The 21,859-nt window shown below is 42.5% G+C and overlaps 1 protein-coding gene across 13 annotated transcripts in view; it reads right to left on the bottom strand.

Moving 5' to 3' along the window:
* The window catches only part of LOC144374857 (palmitoyltransferase ZDHHC8B-like), an 81,970-nt gene that overhangs the window by 41,547 nt on the left and 18,564 nt on the right, over positions 1-21,859 (bottom strand). For all 13 annotated transcript variants that reach the window (XR_013434124.1, XR_013434120.1, XR_013434121.1 and 10 more), the window contains 10 exons: positions 20,432-20,553; positions 19,783-19,922; positions 19,161-19,330; positions 18,621-18,726; positions 8,382-8,619; positions 6,677-6,708; positions 6,090-6,194; positions 3,443-3,680; positions 1,728-1,759; positions 1,140-1,244 (listed from right to left, as the gene is read on the bottom strand). Coding sequence is in view for 6 of the 13 variants with exons in the window: in XM_078037619.1 (XP_077893745.1) it covers positions 1,158-1,244; positions 1,728-1,759; positions 3,443-3,680; positions 6,090-6,194; positions 6,677-6,708; positions 8,382-8,619; positions 18,621-18,726; positions 19,161-19,330; positions 19,783-19,922; positions 20,432-20,553 (1,270 nt within the window). In the remaining 7 variants the exon portion in view is untranslated. The remainder of the gene's footprint in view (positions 1-1,139; positions 1,245-1,727; positions 1,760-3,442; positions 3,681-6,089; positions 6,195-6,676; positions 6,709-8,381; positions 8,620-18,620; positions 18,727-19,160; positions 19,331-19,782; positions 19,923-20,431; positions 20,554-21,859) is intronic.

The raw sequence follows: 21,859 nt of genomic DNA, 5'->3' as shown, positions 1-21,859 counted from the left end.
TTTTTCACTTTTTTATTCTTTCTTTCCTTAGTGATTAGCTAAGACTCCATCTTATTATTGAATGTTTGCATCTTTCAAAGATCACACTCGACTATCACATGACACACCATGTCACACAGAACAAGAATCTTAGGGTGGTTGTTCTTGGCCCGGATGCTCTTATTGTCATTTTACTAATGCATACCTCCTGCCTCCACTGTTACTATTTTTATTTAAATGGTTTTATCTTTTAAAGATACTTTTATAACAGACAGACATTTATTTGTTCAGGTAGGTAGAAGTACTTTTGACTTTACTTTATTTGAGGAAGCTATTATTTAGCTTTTGGGACATACATTTCTGGGTTAGTTTTTTCTATCAGAAATTCAATACACATGATGAAAACCCTTGAAACTGTCTCACAGCTTACTGATGCTATTGCATTTAAAAGTTTTCATTTCTATCTTTATGTTTCACTGTGGTAGTTTCCACTAAAATAATCTATCATTAATCAAGTCTCAAAATATTTTAACAAATATAATGCCTACCCCACCCTTTCACTTCAAAGAGCCAGTTGTAAGGAATATAGAAAACACAGCCTTCTGTCATGAGATGGGAATCCAATGGCAGTCCTCAGAGCCACCACATCACAGTCCAGCCCCCTTACTACTTCTCTCCCTGGCTCCACCTGAGCTCATTACTGTTGAAATTCTCCTCAGCTGGGGAGGAATTTCACTCTCAACTGTCTTTCAAATGCCATCAAGGCTTTGAGAGAAATGTCAAAATGAGAAATAGAGTACATAATCTGGGGAAGAGGAAAGATCTACGTTTTAGGTAGAAGAGTTACCCACATTATGAAACAGAGAAAAAACAGAGCAATAGATGACCTCTCTGGAAAAGAGGACAAAACATGGAAAGAAAAAAGCAGTGAGTTAAGTATTCTAACTTTTAAAGAAGCCATCGATTTTTATTTTTCAAAAAAGTGGTTTTTGATGAGTACTCTTTAGGTGAAAACTTTAATTTAATCTTAAATTAATCTTCTCAGAGTAAAATATTTCAAACTTGAAGCTTTTTGAAATTATCTCTGAAAGTCAAATGCAAACAGCAGTTTTTTCAACACACATGCACAGATGTGCACACCAGGGTCATTAGTCACTCACTTGTCTTGTATGGCCATGTCATGGGACAGTGAAAGGCTGCACCTCTCCATCACCATCATCTTCCTCCATTACTATTGCTAATGTTTCCGGCACCTTGGTGTTCAGCTGTGTTCAGGAGCAAAGGAAGACAAGCCAGGAAAAGACAAAGATTAACATGTGACCAGGTCTCCTTTTATTAAACAAACTTTAAGAAGTTATTTTTCCATAGCTAATTTTTAAATGACTAAACCTCACTGGTTACAATATATTCAATTAAAAAATAAAGATGATTTTCTGAAATATGGAAAAGTAAATAAGCATATATGATAAATATTCTTGAGTGCTATTTAGAAACATTAAATATTTCTTTACTTCATTTTATTTTTTTAAATATTTTTTTAAAGTTGTTGATGAACCTTTATTTTATTTATTTGTATGTGGTGCTGAGAATCGAACCCAGTGCCTCATGCATGCCAGGCAAGCACACTACGACTAAGCCACAACCCCAGTCCAACCTCTTATTTTAGAAATTAAAAAAAAATTAAAAACAGGTTTCTTTTGGTAACCTTAACTAAAGCAAGAACTATAAGAAATACATCATCAACTTACTGCAGGTGTTCCAGAAGGGAAGCAATCCTTCTCTGAAAATGAAAGAGAAAGGAATGTTAACAATTTACCACAGAAAACGTTTCTATGACAAAAAGAAAAATAATATAAAAGAGAAGCAAGTGAAATGTGTTAAAACCGATTTCATTTTAAGCAGAATTACTTATCTAGAAATATGATAGTAATAGTAACTTAAAAATAAAATTTATATAAGACTCAGCTAATAACTCTTTAATCTTAATGAAACCTTAAAAACACATTTTGAAAAACCTGAGTTGATCATTCAAATGACTGGATTTCATGGTATGTAAATTATACTTCAATCAAGTTATTAAAATGTAATGGAGTCCTGGCCTGGTAATTCCATGCCTATAATCCAAGGGGCTCAAGAGGCAGAGACAGGAGGATCTTGTGTTCCAAGCCAGCCTCAGCAATTTAGCTAGGTGCTTAGAAACTCAATGCGACCCTGCCTCTACATAAGATACAAAATAGAGCTGGGGATGTGGTTCAGGGATTGAGTGCCCCTGGGTTCAATCCCCGGTACCCTGCCCCCACCAAAGTGTAATGAAAACCATACCCACCCAAGTTGTATTAAAATAAAACATTCCTTGTTTAAGATACTTTCTTAAGCAGTAAACGTGATTTGATAAATATTCTTGAGTACGAAGGAGCAAGGGATATAAAGCCACCAAACATGGCAACTGGGAAAAGAATTATATTTGACATGGTTTGTTTCTTTGTAAAATGCAACTTACTGGTTGACACAGAAGTTCTAGGTAAAAGTAAGATGTTTTCCTAAGGATATCAGGTAAGTTTTTTATAGAAAAAGTCAAGATCAGTATTACTTGAAAAGAAGTCTACTTCTTTTTTAAACATAGCCTTTATCTCTGTGATGATGTAAGCATATTAAATACAATTAATCCAACCACATTTGATTTTTGCATACTTAAGATTATTTTTTAAAAAATATATATATGACTTTAGAGACGGAAAACATATTAAATAAAAATTATGAATCTTGGGGTTGTTATGGGCAAAATCTACCCAGAGAGAAATTGGAGAAATGATTTTGCATCTTTTAATGTATAGTACAAAGAAGTGAAAGCAGGAGAACCAGCGTGGAGAAGGAGAGTCTAACTAAATCTCCAAAGATATTCCAGGGATCAGTCAACCAACTGCACCACGTAGACTTAATTCTGATGCAGCCTTACACAAACTGTTTTTAAAAATCCAGTATACTTCAACTCTTACCCACTTAGATTCTATTTCTGAGGAATAAGTATTTCTTTGAGGTAAGGTATTTGTTTTATGTATTTGAATGTAATTTTTGAATAGAAAATGATTTTATTTCAAGGTCTTTGCATTTATAAACAAGAATTCCTTCTAGGCCAATGACAAAAAACATATCTCTAGCATAAACCATAAACATGTCTAGAAATCCACAATTTTTCCTTCTCAACTAAAAATCATTTAAACCCATGAGGAGGAAAAGAAAACCCCAAGTAAATGTAACAACATGGAACAATTGTGAATCCCACTATCATGTTGAATTATAACGTATAAGAAATATGGAGGAAAATGTAACAGATCCAATTCCATTTGTAACAAAATTATGAGATCAATGAAATCCTCAATCTCCAGATGATGTTCAAGAGCCTTCCCGAGAGTTGACAAAAAGCAGTATCTATGTAGGAGAAAGTAGGAACAATACAGTTTACCTTTTATTTTTCCAGAAATGATCTTTTTATCTATCAGTGCTTCACAAGTTTCCATGGGATTCAGTCTTTTACCACTGTCTGAGGTCTCACCAGTAGGAGGACATCTGAGATTTTTCTTCTTCAAGGTGCTGGCGTTATAATACTTGTTGACACCCCGCACAGCTAGAGGATGCTCCGTTGGCTTTCCTTTGAGGACCCTGAAGGTTTGTGGCAACTGAGCCCCCTGATCTGGCATGCCCTAACAAAGAGAAATTCAGACATGAGTTGTGGTTTGAATTGCTCTAATACCATCAATTTTCAGACACAAATATCAACATACATAAAACAAACCCATACACATAATTTTAGATTTGACTAAATTCTAAATGGTTTCCTTTTTTAAACTCTACTTTTCCATATTTATTTTGCAAATCAACAGGAAAGGTCCAAACAGAGGAATGGGAATGGAGTGCTGGGTTTGTTTGGGGAGAGGGACAGAACTGTCAAACCTGTATTTCCCCTGTTCATCACCCACCAGAGTAGCTCCTAATTGAAAAGCCTTAAGCCAAGAGTACAAGTCAGGGGACAGAAAACAGGAAGAAGGATGCTTGGTTATGTCTGGTTCTGCTCTAGCTTTACACAGATAGAGAACACAGGGAGGCAGGCCCATTCCAACTTCAGCAATTCAGGGAATACAAATGTAGGGATTTGAAACCAAGAACCCACTTTATACAGTTTTTAGTGTTTCAGATCTTTTTAGGTGGGAGGAGGAGGAGTACCAGGAATTGAATTCAGGGGCACTCAACCACTCAGCCATACCCTCAGCCTTTTTATTTTTTGAGACAGGGTCCCACTAAATTGCTTAGTTCCTGGCTTAGTTGCTGAGTCTGGCTTTGAACTTGCAAACCTCCTAAATCAGCCTGACTAGCTTCTGCGATTACAGTCATGCTCCACTGAACCCAGCAATACATTACATCATTTTTGTTTCCCTTAAATTCATTTGAAATAATCTAGTAGTACATTAAATGGTCATGCCATATTTTTAATTAATTTACTACTAATGATATTTGAGTTGACTTTTTGCTACATTTTGCTATCAAAATAATGGGACACAAACCATAGTCTATGCTGTTCCATGGTTTCCCTAGGACACACATGCTAAAAATTACATTTCTAGGTCAAAAGGTATGTAGGTGAAAGTAACATATTCATTTGTGATTTGCAATAGATACATGAAGGGATTTTTTTTAAAGTGATAGTGAGAGAGGAGAGAGAGAGAGGAGAGAGAGAGAGAGAAAGAGAGAGAAAGAGAGAGAGAGAGAGAGAGAGAGAGAGAGAGAGAGAGAGAGAGAGAATTTTTAATATTTATTTTTTAGTTCTCGGCGGACACAACATCTTTGTTGGTATGTGGTGCTGAGGATCGAACCCGGGCCTCACGCATGCCAGGCGAGCACGCTACCGCTTGAGCCACATCCCTAGCCCCCACATGAAGGGATTTTTAAACACATTTTTTTTATTTTTTCTTTTTTGTTGTTTGGTGGTTGGGATTAAACCAAGGCCTTAAGGTGCTTAGTGATTAGGTAACGCTCCCTCTTATTTTGAATGTTTGCATCTTTGAATGATCACACTCCACCATCATGTGACACCCCATGTCACACAGGACAATAATCTTAGGGTTGTTGTTCTTGGCCTGGAAGCTCTAATTGTCATTTTACAGGCATATCTCCTGCCTTCACTGTTATTATTTTTAGTTAAATGGTTTTATCTTTTAAAGATACTTTTATAAGAGACAAGACATTTACTTATTCAGGTTGGTAGAGGTGCTTTTGACTTTACTTTATTTGACGAAGCTGTTAATAGCTTTTGGGAGATAGACTTTTGGGTTGTTTTTTTCTATCAGAACTTCATTACACATCATGAAAACCCTTGAAACTGTCTCACAGCTCACTGATGCTATTGCATTTAAAAGTTGTTTTCAATTGTATCTTTATGTTTCACTGTGGTAGTTTCCACTACAATAATCTATCATTAATCCAGTCTCAAAACATTTTATACAAATATATTGCCTACCTTCCCTTTCACTTCAAAGAGCCAGTTGTAAGGAATATAGAAAACACAGCCTTCTGTCATGAGATGGGAATCCAATGGCAGTCCTCAGAGCCACCACATCACAGTCCAGCCCCCTTACTACTTCTCTCCCTGGCTCCATCTGAGCTCATTATTACTGAAATTCTCCCTCATCAGGTGAGGAATTTAACTCTCAACTGTCTTTAAAATGCCATCAAGGCTTTGAGAGAAATGTCAAAATGAGAAATAAAGTACATAATCTGGGGAAGACGAAAGATCTACGTTTTAGGTAGAAGAGTTACCCACAATATGAAACACAGAAAAAAAAGAGCAACAGATGATCTCTCTGGAAAACGGGACAAATCATGGAAAGAAAAAAGCAGTGAGTTAAGTATTCTAACTTTTAAAGAAGCCATTGATTTTTATTTTTCAAAAAAGTGGTTTTTGATGATTATTCTTTAGGCAAAAACTTTAATCTTAAATTAATCTTCTCAGAGTAAAATATTTCAAACTTGAAGCTTTTTGAAATTATCTCTGAAAGTCAAATGCAAACAGCTGTTTTTCGAACACAGATGTGCACACTAGGTCATTAGTCACTCACTGGTCTTGTGTGGCCATGTCCTGGGGCAGTGAAAGGCCGCACCTCTCCATCACCATCATTTTCCTCCATTATTATTGCTAATGTATCTGGCACCTTGGTGTTCAGCTGTGTTCAGGAGCAAAGGAAGACAAGCCAGGAAAAGACAAAGATTAACATGTGACCAGGTCTCCTTTTATTAAACAAACTTTAAGAAGTTATTTTTTCCATACCTAATTTTTAAATGACTAAACCTCACTGGTTACAATATTTTCAATTAAAAAATAAAGATGATTTTCTGAAATATGGAAAAGTAAATAAGCATATATGATAAATATTCTTGAGTGCTATTTAGAAACATTAAATATTTCTTTACTTCATTTTATTTTTTAAACATTTTTTTAAAGTTGTTGATGAACCTTTATTTTATTTATTTGTATGTGGTGCTGAGAATCGAACCCAGTGCCTCATGCATGCCAGGCAAGCACACTACCACTGAGCCACAACCCCAGCCCTACCTTTTATTTTAGAAATTTAAAAAAATGAAAAACAGATTTCTTTTGGTAACTTTAATCAGAGCAAGAACTATAAGAAATACATCATCAACTTACTGCAGGTGTTCCAAAAGGGAAGCAATCCTTCTCTGAAAATGAAAGGGAAAGGAATGTTAACAATTTACCACAGAAACCATTTCTATGACAAAAAGAAAAATAATATAAAAGAGGAGCAAGTGAAATGTGTTAAAACCAATTTCATTTTAAGCAGAATTACTTATCTAGAAATATGATAGTAATAGTAACTTAAAAATAAAATTTATATAAGACTCAGCTAATAACTCTTTAATCTTAATGAAACCTTAAAAACACATTTTGAAAAACCTGAGTTGATCATTCAAATAACTGGATTTCATGGTATGTAAATTATACTTCAATCAAGTTATTAAAATGTAATGAGTCCTGGCCAAGTCTATAATCCAAGGGGCTCAAGAGGCAGAGACAGGAGGATCTTGTGTTCCAAGCCAGCCTCAGCAATTTAGCTAGGTGCTTAGAAACTCAATGTGACTCTGCCTCTACAAAAGATACAAAATAGAGCTGGGGATGTGGTTCAGGGATTGAGTGCCCCTGGGTTCAATCCCCAGTACCCTGCCCCCACCAAAGTGTAATGAAAACCATACCCACCCAAGTTGTATTAAAATAAAACATTCCTTGTTTAAGATACTTTCTTAAGCAGTAAACGTGATTTGATAAATATTCTTGAGTACGAAGGAGCAAGGGGATATAAGCCACCAAACATGGCAACTGGGAAAAGAATTATATTTGACATGGTTTGTTTCTTTGTAAAATGCAACTTACTAGTTGACACAGAAGTTCTAGGTAAAAGTAAGATGTTTTCCTAAGGATACGAGGTAAGTTTTTTTATAGAAAAAGTCAAGATCAGTATTACTTGAAAAGAAGTCTACTTCTTTTTTAAACATAGCCTTTATCTCTGTGATGATGTAAACACATTAAACATAATTAATCCAACCACATATGATTTTTGCATACTTAGATTATTTTTTAAAAAATATATATATGACTTTAGAGATGGAAAACATATTAAATAAAAATTATGAATCTTGGGGTTGTTATGGGCAAAATCTACCCAGAGAGAAATTGGAGAAATGATTTTGCACCTTTTAATGTATAGTGCAAAGAAGTGAAAGCAGGAGAACCAGCGTGGAGAAGGAGAGTCTAAATAAATCTCCAAAGACATACCAGGGATCAGTCAACCAACTGCACCATGTGGACTTCATTCCGATGCTGCCTTACACAAACTGTTTTTAAAAATCCAGTATACTTCAACTCTTACCCACTTAGATTCTATTTCTGAGGAATAAGTACTTCTTTGAGGTAAGGTATTTATTTTTATGTATTTGAATGTAATTTTTGAATAGAAAATGATTTTATTTCAAGGTCTATGCATTTATAAACAAGAATTCCTTCTAGGCCAATGACAAAAAACATATCTCTAGCATAAACCATAAACATGTCTAGAAATCCACAATTTTTCCTTCTCAACTAAAAATCATTTAAACCCATGAGGAGGAAAAGAAAACCCCAAGTAAATGTAACAACATGGAACAATTGTGAATCCCACTATCATGTTGAATTATAATGTATAAGAAATATGGAGGAAAATGTAACAGATCCAATTCCATTTGTAACAAAATTATGAGATCAATGAAATCCTCAATCTCCAGATGATGTTCAAGAGCCTTCCCGAGAGTTGACAAAAAGCAGTATCTATGTAGGAGAAAGTAGGAACAATACAGTTTACCTTTTATTTTTCCAGAAATGATCTTTTTATCTATCAGTGCTTCACAAGTTTCCATGGGATTCAGTCTTTTACCACTGTCTGAGGTCTCACCAGTAGGAGGACATCTGAGATTTTTCTTCTTCAAGGTGCTGGCGTTATAATACTTGTTGACACCCCGCACAGCTAGAGGATGCTCCGTTGGCTTTCCTTTGAGGACCCTGAAGGTTTGTGGCAACTGAGCCCCCTGATCTGGCATGCCCTAACAAAGGGAAATTCAGACATGAGTTGTGGTTTGAATTGCTCTAATACCATCAATTTTCAGACACAAATATCAACATACATAAAACAAACCTATACACATAATTTTAGATTTGACTAAATTCTAAATGGTCTCCTTTTCTAAAACTCTACTTTTCCATACTTATTTTGCAAATCAACAGGAAAGGTCCAAACAGAGGAATGAGAATGGATTGCTGGGTTTGTTTGGGGAGAGGGACAGAACTGTCAAACCTGTATTTCCCCTTGTTCATCACCCACCAGAGTAGCTCCTAATTGAAAAGGCTTAAGCCATGAGCAAAAGTCAGGAGACAGCAGACAGAAAGAAGGATCCTTTCTTATGTCTGGTTCTTCCCTAGGCTTAGACAGAGAACCCAGGACGGCATGTCCATTCCAACCTCAGCAATTCAGGGAATACAAATGTAGGGATTTGAAACCAAGAACCCACTTTATACAGTGATTACTGTTTCAGATCTTTTTTGGTGGGGAGGAGGAGGAGTACCAGGGATTGAATTCAGGGGCACTCAACCACTCAGCCATACCTTCAGCCTTTTTATTTTTTGAGACAGGGTCTCAGTAAATTGCTTAGTTCCTCGCTTAGTTGCTGAGTCTGGCTTTGAACTTGCAAACCTCCTAAATCAGTCTCACAAGCTGCTGGGATTACAATCATGCCCTACTGAACCCAGGAAAACATTACAAAATTTTTCCCCTAAATTCATTTCAAATAATCTTGTAGTACATTACATGGTCATGCCATATTTTTAACCAATTTACTACTAATGATATTTGAGTTGATTTTGAATACATTTTGCTAGCTAAATAATGGGACAAAACCCATAATATGTGCTGTTCTCTGGTTCCTCAAAGACACACATGCTAAACATTCCATTTCTGAGTCAAAATGTATGTATGTGAAAAAGTACGATATTCATTTGTGATTTGGGATATACACATAAAGGATTTTTAATTTTTTTTTTTTTTTGCTGTTTGGTATTTGGGATTAAACCCAAGGCATCAAGCTGGTAAGCACCTGCTAAACATTACCACAAGTTACCTGTAGTCCCAAGTTCTTAATGTTATGGAGTCAAATTGGCTTTTTTCCACCCCCATCTGCTGGACTGGGGACTGCATCCAGGGGTGTTTTAACACTGAGCTTCATCCCCAGTCCCTCTACCCTTTTGCAAATTTGGGACAAGAGTCTTGTTAAGACACCAACACCTGCATCAAACCTGTGATCATCCTACCACTACCTGGAGCCTCTGGGATTACAAGGGTGAACCAACCAACGTGCTTGGCTACACAAGTTATTATTATTATTATTATTATTATTATTATTATTATTATTATTACTATTACTATTATTATTCGGGATTTACGGTCTCACCATTTTCCCCAGGCTTATCTCAAACTCATGGACTCAAGTTATCTTTTTGTATCAGTCTGCAGAGTAGCTGGAAATACAGGCATGTGCCACAAAGCCAAGCTTTCATGTTTATTTTTAATAAAAATATTAGTTGTAGATGGACACAATACCTTTATTTTATTTATTTTTATGTAGTACTAATGCTCTAACCCAGGGCTTCATGCCTGCTGGGCAAGCACTGTAACAGTGAGCCACATCCCCAGCCATAATGTTTTTATTCTTTAATTTGCTTTTGGAAGTACTAGGTATTGAAGCCAGGAGCATTATACCACTGAGCTACATTCCCAGCCCTTTTGACTTTGAGATAGGGTCTTGCTAAAACTGCCCAGGGTGGTCTCTAACTTATGATCCTTCTCCCTAAGCCTCCTGAGCTACTGGGATGATAGGCAGACATCACTATGCCCAGTCATCTTAAATTGCTCTTTTTTATTCTGGGATTCCTATCCCATGTAAAATGTCTTATCAATATGAGATTGTACAGCCAAGTGTGGTGGCATGCACCTGTAATCCCCCCTGCTCAGAAATCAGGAGCAGGAGAGTCACTGCAGCCTACAAATTTGAGACCAGTCTGAGCATCAGAGGAAGCCCCACCTCATACCACAAAAAATGGAAAAAAAAAGAGATAAAAGTGGGGTACTCTAATAACTAACAGTGAGAAAATAACCCAAATTTAAATGTAAGGTCTCTGGTGTGGCTCAATGGTAGAGCTCTTGCCTAGCATGCTCAAGGACATGAGTTTTCATGCTTATTCATACTAGCCCCAAAGCAGAAATCTAAAATCTCCTAATCCTCCTATATAATGAAATATATATATATCTTTATATCTATGTGTGTGTGTGTGCGTGTGTATGTGTTTGTACACTTTCCCCCAGCACTGGGGGGTTGAGCCTAAGGACATCCTACCACTTGGCTTTATCCCTAGCTGTTCTTATTTTGAGATACAGTCTTGCTAATTGCAGAGGCTGGCCTAAAGCTGCCTGAGTTCCTGAGTTGCTGGAATCAGTCATGTGCCACCAAACCCAGTTTACAATCCCTTTTCTAGCCAGTCCAGTGGTGCACACCTGCCTTCCAGGACTCAGCACACTTACATAGGAGGTTTGCTTGACCTCAGAAGTTCAAGACTGGCCTGGCCAACATACTGGGAACTCCACCTCAAACAAACAGAAAACCCACAAAACTGATGGTCAATTTTTCTTTCCTTTTCCACATCTGAGGATTGAATTCAGGGGTGTGTTACCATTGACCTACATCTTTTGATACAGAACACAATTCTCTTTAAGTTACTGATCCTTGACTTGTGACCCTCCTGCCTCAGTTTCTTGAGTAGCTGAGCTTATAGATGGGCACTCCTGTGCCCAACTGCATTATCACTTTTCAAGTGTGCAGTAAATTAACTGGAACAACCTTATTGACCATTATATCTCCAAAACTTACTCATGTTTAACTGAAACTTTGTAATTTCTGACTAATCTAATAGCCTATTAGGACTCATAATAAACAAGTTCCCTTCCTATTATATGGAATCCTTTCCGGCCAAGAGTCAGGCAGTGTTGGTTCATGAGCTTGAGTCTCCAGAGAACAAGGATCTTCCCTTCCAGGAGGGCTCTGTCCCAGCCCCTCAGAGCCTCCACCCACACTTCCCTGAACCTAGGACACATAGGCACAGCTGCCATAGGAAGCAGCACCAAACATGTGTATATAACAGACATGGGGTTCTTGGCACTCTCAACAGGGGAGTGAGGGCTCAGGAACAAGAGACCCCCACATGGGGCTCAGGAGATGAACTTCTGGTGCTTGTCCTGGCATTGCTGGGTGTGAAGGGAGAATAGGAGGCCAAGCCTCCCTTGGAAGCCTCCCAATGCACCACTGGGCTGATCAGAAGGTAAACACAGAGTCAGTACATGGGGGATCTCCCTACCCTCCACCCCACAACTCACAGTCAAGTCCCTTGGTGCCTAGAGTCAGGACAAGGGAGAGGGCTGGCACCACATTACTGCAAGAGACCATGGGGGACACTGTGGGTTACCCACCCCACTGTACACCTAATGCTCCACACAAATGTTTCACATTGTATGTCAAAAATTTCCATAAATAAAGAATCTGGAGTGCTGGGGTTGTGGCTCTGGGGTAGAGTGCTTGCCTCGCATGCATGAGGAACTAGGTTCAATCCATGGCATCACATAAAAATAAACAAATAAAATAAATATATGTGTCCATCTACAACTGATATTTATACATGTACATACATACACACATGCACACATACACCACACATACACAAACACATATAAAAGAAACTAAATTTTCTTTAAAACATAAACTACTAGATTAGTCTCAGTCCTCATTAATAGATGAGGAAACTGGGGACCAAAAAAGTAAGGACTGGCACCAAGCCAACCAGAAAGTGTGTTTCAGTCTTTTCTCTTTCTCTATCCAGGGACACCTGGGTGTGCTCTGAAGCCCTGTGACCTGGACCCTGCACCCTCCAGGTCCATAATCCCACTCCTTATGCTCCAAGTGCTTCAGCTTCAGGGCCAGCCCTACATCCGGGGCTTCCCCCAACACATGTGCAACCACAGATCCTCATGATTCAAAGCACACCCGATACTCCTTTCCTTCTGTACAGGTGCAGCCTTGTCACTCCTTGGGGGGGCCTGAGTGGTGCACCTGGGCCAAAGGAGGTCTTTAAGGTGTTCTTTTGGCCCCCAGTTGGTCCCCTGGTCCACCTGAATGCAGACCGCCTCGGACATGTACCTGGGAAGCAACAGGCCAAATGCAAGGAGTCACTACCCACCTTGGCCTGGACTCCCTGACCACTCTCACCCTCAGCTGGGAAAGCACAGAGCCCAGGAGCCTTATCCAGGCTGCCATTCCCCTCAAGCACATTTCTTGGGGCAAGAACCTACAACACCAAGGAAGAGTGAAATTCCCAGAAACTCCCAGAGTGCCCTGGAGAAAACCCCAAAGGAAAGGAACAGGAGTGTTAAGGCTGGGAGCTGAGGACAGGGACCAGGGAACTAGACCAAGCTTCACTCCCCCCACCAGCCCCAGGGTCCACCACTTGAGCCCTTGGTTTACCAACTTAGGTCCCAAGGGTGCACAGAGTGCGATGTAACAGTTTGTTGGGCAGCCCACATTGAATGCCTTGTCATACTGGAGGGAGATGAGGAAGGGAAGAGGAGCTCAGAATCAGCAGGACTGGGTACGGCCATCTCCCAGGGACACTTGCTAAGTTGGTCAGTCAATCCAGGGCTCAACCTGGGCCTGTGGCCAGGCTCTAGGTACAGGAGTGCCCTAGAGTGACCCAGGGCCTCCTGTCTTCCCAAGCTCCCAGGAAGCGTGACCTCCCTTGACCCACTTGTGAGCAGCTGTCCCCAGACAGTGCTGACCGAGCACCCACCTCTCCTGCCTTCTCAGGGCTCTCAACCCCTAGTGCTTCCCTTTGCAGGATCCTTGCTCTGTCTCCATTGGCCTCACCTGTCCTCTCACCTCATCCTTCCAGGTACCTTTTAAGGTCTGTCTCCTGGTGTTCTGCTCAACTGATCCAAAGATCATGTCACCACCCCACTCCCACTTGACTGTCTTACCACTCGATTTTTCTAAAAATCTACCTTCATTGAGTTTCACTATCTGGGAGACCAGTGGCAGCAGGGGATGCCCAGACATATTTCCCTAGTCAAAAATCAGATTTTCCAAGAAAATCTGAGCTGAAGACCTTCAGTACACAAAGCAGGAAAGGCCAAGCTCAAAGATCATGTCCTTCCCAGGACTCTGACTGGCTTCTCCTCTCCCTTATTCTACTTTCTCTTTCCCCTGAGTCCATCCATCAGCCTCGACCACTCCTCCTTTCAGAACAGGTTGAGTTTCACCCCAACTTCATGAGCTTTAGGTAGAAAATACTCTGTTATAGTAGAAAGTGGTCCAGCAGCACCTCTATCCACCCCAAGTCTCCAATGGCCTACACATGAAGACTTTCATCTTCAACACTCTCCTCTGCCAAAGGAAAGATGATTCCACATCAGAACAGCTCTGGAATATGTCCAAAAAAGCAACTCGAATCAATGTCCTCTATGAGGTTCTGCTTCCTTTAAGGTGTTCACAGCACATAAGAAATGAGTATACCACCAGGTACAGTGGCACACACCTGTAACCCCAGGGAATTGGGATTTTGAGGCTGGAGGATCACAAGTTCAAGGCCAGCCTCAACAACTTAGCAAGGCCCTCAACAATTTAGTGACACCCTATCTCAAAACAAAATAGAGCAAGGATTAGGGATGCAGCTTTGGTGGTAAAGCACCTGTGGGTTCAATCCCTAGTACCAGAAGAAATAAACTAATAGCAGAGCATTAAAAAATTACAGAATCTTTAAACTTTGAGAAAGAATATTTGATTAGATATATATCATGTGTAGAAAATATTGATTGTACATAAAGTATAGAAAATGTTTAAGGAATGATAGTAAATTTGTAAGAACTGAGTAGTAAATGTGAATACCGTCCTCCCCCCACATGGGACCCTATCACACACAACTGGAATCCAACAGCTCTGAGGCACCCAGACAAGCCTCTCTCACTGGCTCCACTCTTGGGGCTCCTGTTCCAATTCTGTGTCTCAAACACCCTCACACTCCACAGGACCAAAATTCAGCAGCATCTTCTTCTTGCCCCATCTTCTGCCCAACTTCCTGTTGTCTCTCCTTCTTCTCCTTATCCTGGGGGGTCAGGACACAATTCTTCTCTCTGTTCCTTTCCTCTTTCCTTCTATCCCCAAATGTTGGTTCTTCTGTTTGATGGTTCACTCATTGATTCAGATGTCTTTTCTCTGTGTGCTGGGGACTGAAGAATTCAGGGCCTTGCACATGCTAAGCACACACTCTACCACGGAGATGCACCCCCATCAGAAATATTTCAGGGCATCAAAAATGCTTGGGTCCAACCAGGAAGGGTGGCACACACCTGTAATCCCAGTGATTTGGGAAACTAAGGCAGGTTTGAGACCAGCCTCAGCAACTTAGTGAGACCCTGATTCATAATAAAAAGTAGCAGGGACTGGGAATGTAGCTCAGTGGTAAAGTGCCCCTGGGTTTAATACCGAGTAGCAAAAAAACAAAGCCCCGTCACTGCACTGGGGATGGAAAGCACACCGCAAACAGCATGGCCAGGCTACTTTCAGTGGGTGAGGGCAGCTGCAACCTGAGGCCCTGTGCACCAAGGGGAGTGGAAAGGGTAGAGCATAGAGAGAGTATCATGGGAACCATGTAGGCAACCCAGCTCACACCACCCAGGTACATGCAGAGGAGAAGCCCAGAGAGTTAAGTGCTGAGACAGCGACTTCTGGTTTCAGAGGCTGTGTCTAGACCAGAAAGAGTAGTCTGAAGATGTCTGCTGAATTTGGCCATTAATGAGAGCATCATCCTGACAGCAAGGGCTGGGCTGAGCTGGGCCAGAAAGTGAAGGGGGAGCTAGTGAACAAGATCAACTCTTTCAGGAAATAAGGCCCAGAAGGTACAACAGGTGGAGTGGAGGCCTGGGATGTTAAGGCTGGGACTTGTATGACTTTTAAGATGAGCACAAACATGTGTAGATGACCATGGGAAGGAATGGTAGTGATGTAACAGCAGCACACAGGGCACTCTCTGGTGCCATCCACTCTTCTATGAGGTTTACATGAATTAACCCACAATTCCCTGTTTTACAGATAGGGAAATTGAGTGACCAGGAGCTGAGTAGCATACCCCAGGTCTCCCTGCTGCTCAGTTCTAGAGCTCCGATTTGAACTTATGTGGTCTTCACCAGAGTCTTTGCCACCAACCACCAAGCAAGTGAGTCTAGGAGGAGTTGCAGTCAGGGAATGGAGTATGCTGGGAGTGAAAGCTGGAGCATGAAATCAGTGCCTGAAATTAGTGCTGCCATTAATAGAAAGGAGCCCTGTCTAGTGAATCTTAGAGGGCAGACCACATTTAGGTCCCTTGAGACTTGGGGATCCTGGACATGGAAGGCCTCACTCTGAGCAGAGGAGGAAGAGCAATGGACTAAGGCCTGACCTAGGGCAGGAAAAACCACAGGATGGAGGAATGGAACAGGCTGCCAGGAAAAGTCAATGATGATACTAGAAGCTGGAGAGAGGAGAAGACAGGCAGACCACAGGGCTGAGGAATAAGGGCCAAGCACAGGAGTCACAGCTGGGAGGGAACCACATATGGCAGTGGTGGATGGGAGGTGATGAGCAGACAGGCTCCTCTGTCTGTTCAGCTATCTCAGGGTCTGAAGCTTCCCCTCCCCCACTGATGCCGCCCACCAGTCTTCCTGAAAGAGCCTTTAGTTAAGAGATTGCCATACTAAAGGAATCCCAGGGCAAAGATGCCCACTATATCATTCCTAGTGGATGCTCAAAGAAAAAGCAATAAAGACACAGATGGGGAAGAAAGCAAAGAAACTGCTCCACAGGACATGAGGTTCCTTTTAGAGTGAACAACAACGAATGCTGGGGAAGAAGCTCAGTGATCGAGCACCCCTGGTAAGATCCTCAGTGCTGGAAAAACATCAACACTAAGGACTCCTGCTCTTTGGAAGATGCGATGAAGAAAATAAAATGTCAAGCCATGAATTGCAAGAAAAGATTTGCAACACATACATCTGAATCCAGTATAGAGAACTCCTGAAACTCAATAAGAAAACAACACAGTTTTTTTAAAAATGGGCAAAGTTTGGAGCAAACACTTCACCATCAATATACCCATGGCTTATAAGACACAAAAATATGCTCAACACCATTAGTCATTAGGAAAATACAGAGTGGAGCCCTAGTGATATACCACTACTCATTTATTAGACAGGCTACAATTTGAAAACAAAAAAGAATAGTGACCAATGACAGTATCAAATGCTAGTGAGGATGTGGAGCAACTGGAATTCTCATTCATTGCTGGTACAAAATAGAAACATTAGAGTTGTTTTCTAAAATGTCCCATAAGTTTATCTCATGACTCAGCAATGCCACCCTTAACAATTTACCCAACAGAAATGAAAACTTATGTCCACATGTCTATGCATCAATGGTTGTTGTATCAGCTTTATTTATAACTGCCTGAAACTGGCTGGGCACAGTTCCCCATGACTTTAATGGCTTGGGAGGCTAAGGCAAGTGGGTGACAAGTTCAAAGCCTCAGTAACTTAGGAAGGCTTTAAGCAACTTAGTAAGACCCTTTCTCAAAATTTTAAAAATTTTTCAAAAAGAAAACATAAGGGTGCTGGTTGTGGGGTGGGTGAGGCTGGGATTGTTGCTCAGTGGTTAAGCACCTCTGGGTTCAATCCCTGGTACAAAAACAAAACAAAAATTCTGCCAAAACCTAGATGCAAAGAAAAAATACTTCAATTGGTGAATGTACAAATAGTCTGTAGGGAAATACATACTACAAGAAACAAAAGAAAATAAACTACTGATATGAGCAACTACATAGATGAATCTCAAATGCATCGTGCTCAGTGAATGAAGCCAGACTAGAAAGCCCAAAACACCATTGATGCATGATTCTGGAAAGAGAAAAACCACAAGGACTCAGGGAGAGAAAATGACAACAAGAGATGAAAGGATTTTCTGGGGTAGTGAAACTGGTTAACCTTGATCTTGATGGAGAGTACACAATGTCATTTGTCAAAATCCCTAACTATAGATGAAAAAGGGTGAATTTACTGTTTCTAATTACCCCTCAATGAATGACATTTTCACAAAATTTTTCATGGCTCCCAGGTTTCCAGTTCTTCCAAACAAAATTCCAAGCTTGGCTTTCTGGGCCTTTCTAATCTTGACCCCCATAGGGTCAACCTCATTGCCCATGTCACCTTGTCCTTGAACTAGGATCCATTTCTTCATCATTCTGTTAACACCCTACTTTCAGATTTCTGTGCCTTTCTACAAAATTGTACCTCTCACAGTCAATGCCCTCCTGTCTGCCTCTCCAAAAGCACACCTAGGACACAAAGAGTGGCATGTTCTCCTCTACAGCCTGGGCTTCGCCAAACTCCCAGTCTCTTCCAGTTGGCTACACCACTCAGGACTGACCCCTTGCTCAGAGTGTTCCTGGTGTCTCCCAGTGTTATTCTGATGGCAGGTTGCTTATCAACACAAGGGCATGATGTACTTACTCACCCCTACACCCATCCCTCAAATAACTACCACCTAGAACACCCAGCACACAGTAGGCTTTCTTTTTTTTAAGAATTTTTTAATATTTACTTTTTAGTTCTTGGCAGACACAACATCTTTGTTTGTATGTGGTGCTGAGGATTGAACCCTGGCCGCACGCATGCTAGGCGAGCGCACTACCACTTAAGCCACATCCCCAGCCCACACAGTAGGCTTTCAATGCAATGCACCCAGGAGGCAAAATGGCCCCAAGCTCCAGGGTATAGAAATATCTGAGCTGCATCTTCAGAGGTGGGTCTGGAAGGACTCATGAGGCATCATCAAGGCCAAGGGCAGTGGAGAAAGTGCACAAAGTGTCTAATTGAAGAGGTGCAAGATGCCTCACACAGCCAAGGGCACACACACTCACCACTTACCTTCTCCTCATAGGGTCGCCTTGCGGTGCCCACCGCCACTGCCTTGATGAACAATTGCAGGATGAGCGGGACCAGGAGGGCCCCAGTGGGTACAGCCACTAGGATGCTGTGCACAGGCTAAGAATGGAAGCCATGGAAGAGCTCCTCCCTGGTCCGCTTTCGACCCCACTGCTCCCTCCTTACCTCCCACTCCAGGTAGCACTGCCCATGGCTCTCCCTCCATGGACTGGACAGTTAGTCCAGTACAACCAAGGGAAACCTCCCTCCACCACACTGTCCTCCCACCTGTCCCTTTTCAACTTTCATTACCCTACTCTGAGGGCCCCTAGATTCTTAACTCCACAGGCATCCTATCTCGTCCATGTTCCTGACTCCACTGGCCTTCCAAATGTCCTTCACAGGTCCTGCCAAGTGACTTCTCCCTCTAGCCCCGCCCACATCAGCCCCTCCCCTGTCACCCTGACCCTACTGGGCTGTTTGCCCCTCCCTCCCCACCACATCAGCACTTCCCAGTGTGCGCCCTTGGGAGTGTGTGGATACGTCATGATTTTGTCCAAAAACGCCACGTTCCTCCTGCATATGATGAAAACCACGCAGGTGGCCAGCACGGTACCCAGATAGAGGCACAGGGACACGAGGAGTAGCAGGTAGAGCCGGATGTTTCGGCGCCCCACGCAGTTATTCACCCACCTGCAATGGTGGTCGAACTCCTAGGGGAGAGGAGACAGGTCTGAGGGTCCTTCTGGAATGGCTTCTATCACTCCCTAATCCTGGGGCCTCCCCTAACGCAGCCCTCTAGGCCGCCTGCTGTTGACCTTACATAAGGGTTCCCATCTCAGTGAGAGCACAGTTAGGACCCCATGGCTCATCAAGTCACCTGTCCTGAGTGAGGTCTTTAGAGACAAGACCTGCCTGGTGTCACGTGGACCAGGACATGAAAACTCTGGGCCTCCATTTCCTCAAGTACTGGAAAAGGATGAAAAAAATGCCCTTCCACTACCGGCTGTCTGCTCTTGTGAACCATGTTCCCAGAGTGCCACATGAAGCACTCTGGGAATATGGTCTGATACCCCCACCTGGCCCACTCATGATGTGAGGTTCCTGGTCCTGGCCAGGTGCAAGGAGATAGGTTGGTGAGTGGACAGGGAGGAGGAGCACTCACCTCCACACAGATGTCACACCTTTTGCAGTGGAAGGTTCGGGGCAGGCGGTGAAAATAACACGTGGGACACCACGGCATGTGGTACAACCTGCCATTCACTCGTGCCATGTATACAGTCTCAGGGTCCTGCTTGAAGGCGCCTGGCAGGGAGAGAGGTGTGGGAATGGAGGAGGCCCTTGTATTACTCTGATGCTCAGGGCAGCCCCATAGCATCACTGGGCATCAAGAAGGTGGGGAGGAGGAGGGCAGGGGAACCCCAGTGCCTGTTGAGCAAGCTGACCACTCAGATGGGTGGCAGTCAGAGAGAAGGGCTGTCCAGCACAGGAGCTCTACATGGAGCTCCCCCTGTGGAATAGTGATCAGTGCTTGGAGTTGGATGTGAAATGGGAAGGAGGAAGGGGGAACTGCGTGGTTGGAAGAGCCTGCTGCCTCTCTTGGCCCGTCCTCCCTTCTAAAGCAACTGGAAAACCTCCAGGATTCTGTTTTTCACACTTCAGTGGCTTGGGAAATGAAGTGCCAGGGCCCAAGTAATAGTGACAGGGTAAGAAGGGATCCTGAGGCCACAGGTGGGGTCAGCCCTTTACAAATGACCCCTGTAGGCACCAGCCTTGGGGTGCCACCTCCCTCTCCCAGGAGTCCGAGGCCTTACCTCTGTTCAAGATTCCTGGGTCTGAAAAATTCATGCCAATGAGGCTATACAAACTCAGGAGGCAGAAAAGTCCGGAGACCACTGGGTAGGCCCACTCTCCATTTTGCGCCAGTGCTCGGCCTCTGAAATCAGAGCCAGACTCCGTTCTAGTCGGGGGCAACCCAGAGCCCCCATGAGGCCCGGCTCACCTGAGGTCAGACCCACACACCTTAAGGACAGATCTGAATATCCAGGCTAGAGACAGACCCCATTCCCTCCACCAAATGTCACCAGCATTACCAGCCTCCAACAGTCCCCCCAAATCCTCAGGCTCCCCACATCTCTGTGCTTCCCACTAAATATCCTCCTTCCCCTCTTGGCCTCCCTCCACCTCCCTGCCTCTGCACTCTCACTGTCTATTTCCCTTCTGTCTCTTTTTGAGAACCCACAGCTGGCCCGGAGACTCACGGAAATATAAAGAACACAGCACTTAGATACACCAGGGCTGCCACAGTGAAACAAGCCCAGAGGCTTGAGAATAGCCAGGATCTGGCTGGGGGTCGGGGTGGGGACAATAAATCGTTTGATACAGTCATGCTGCGATGCCTGCTCTCAAACAAATGAGAGCCAACTGCTCCTTCTCCTGGCTTGGCACCCAGAGTACCATGACTACAAATGTGACATCAGAGAGGTTCCGGAATGGGGGCTCTGGCTGCTTCCTGTGCCCACTGATATCAACCTTCCCCTGGCCTCAGATACACACTTCTGGACGGGGACATCCTGCTCTTACAATGTGGCTTTGTTGGAGCTTGTGAGGATGGATGTAGTTTATCCCCCAAAGGTTCTTAGGCTGGAGGCTAGGTCCTCGGTGTGGCAGTGTTGAGGGGGTAGAACCTGCAAGAGGTAAGGCCTAGTGGGAGGTAATTTGGCCACTGGGGATGAGGCCCTTGGAAGGGAGTAATGAACTTCTCATGGGTCCCTGTTAGTTCCTGTGAGAGGGGGTGTTATAAAATGAACAAGACTCATCCTCCCCAGTTTCTGGCCATTCAGTCTCGACCCCTTGCATGTCTTCCCACCATGATGCCATTCACCATGTTGTAATCACTCTCACCAAAGATCAGTCTCAGGGGCTACCAAATGTTGCATTCTGTGCTAAATAAACCTCATCTCTTTATAAAGTACCCATTCTTGGGTATTTTGTTAGAGCAACAGAAAGCATCTAATACAGAGACCATGTCATATGGTTTATGGGGAGAAGTTTGGTGATGGTTAGTTATCCCCCTTTCAGGCCCAGTGCTAATGGAAGTAGGCATAAGTGCTCCTCGCTTATCCTAGTGCCACTTCTTCCTTTCTGTTGTAACAAAGCTCCATTTTGGGGAGGAGGTAGCAAGCTACCAACTAAATATCTTCCCAGTTTCCTTCACTTCCAGGGTGGGTTTTATGACATAC

Source organism: Ictidomys tridecemlineatus, unplaced genomic scaffold (genome assembly GCF_052094955.1).
Source record: "Ictidomys tridecemlineatus isolate mIctTri1 unplaced genomic scaffold, mIctTri1.hap1 Scaffold_91, whole genome shotgun sequence".
NCBI lineage: Eukaryota > Metazoa > Chordata > Mammalia > Rodentia > Sciuridae > Ictidomys > Ictidomys tridecemlineatus.
This window is presented reverse-complemented; position numbering and strand designations above follow the sequence as displayed.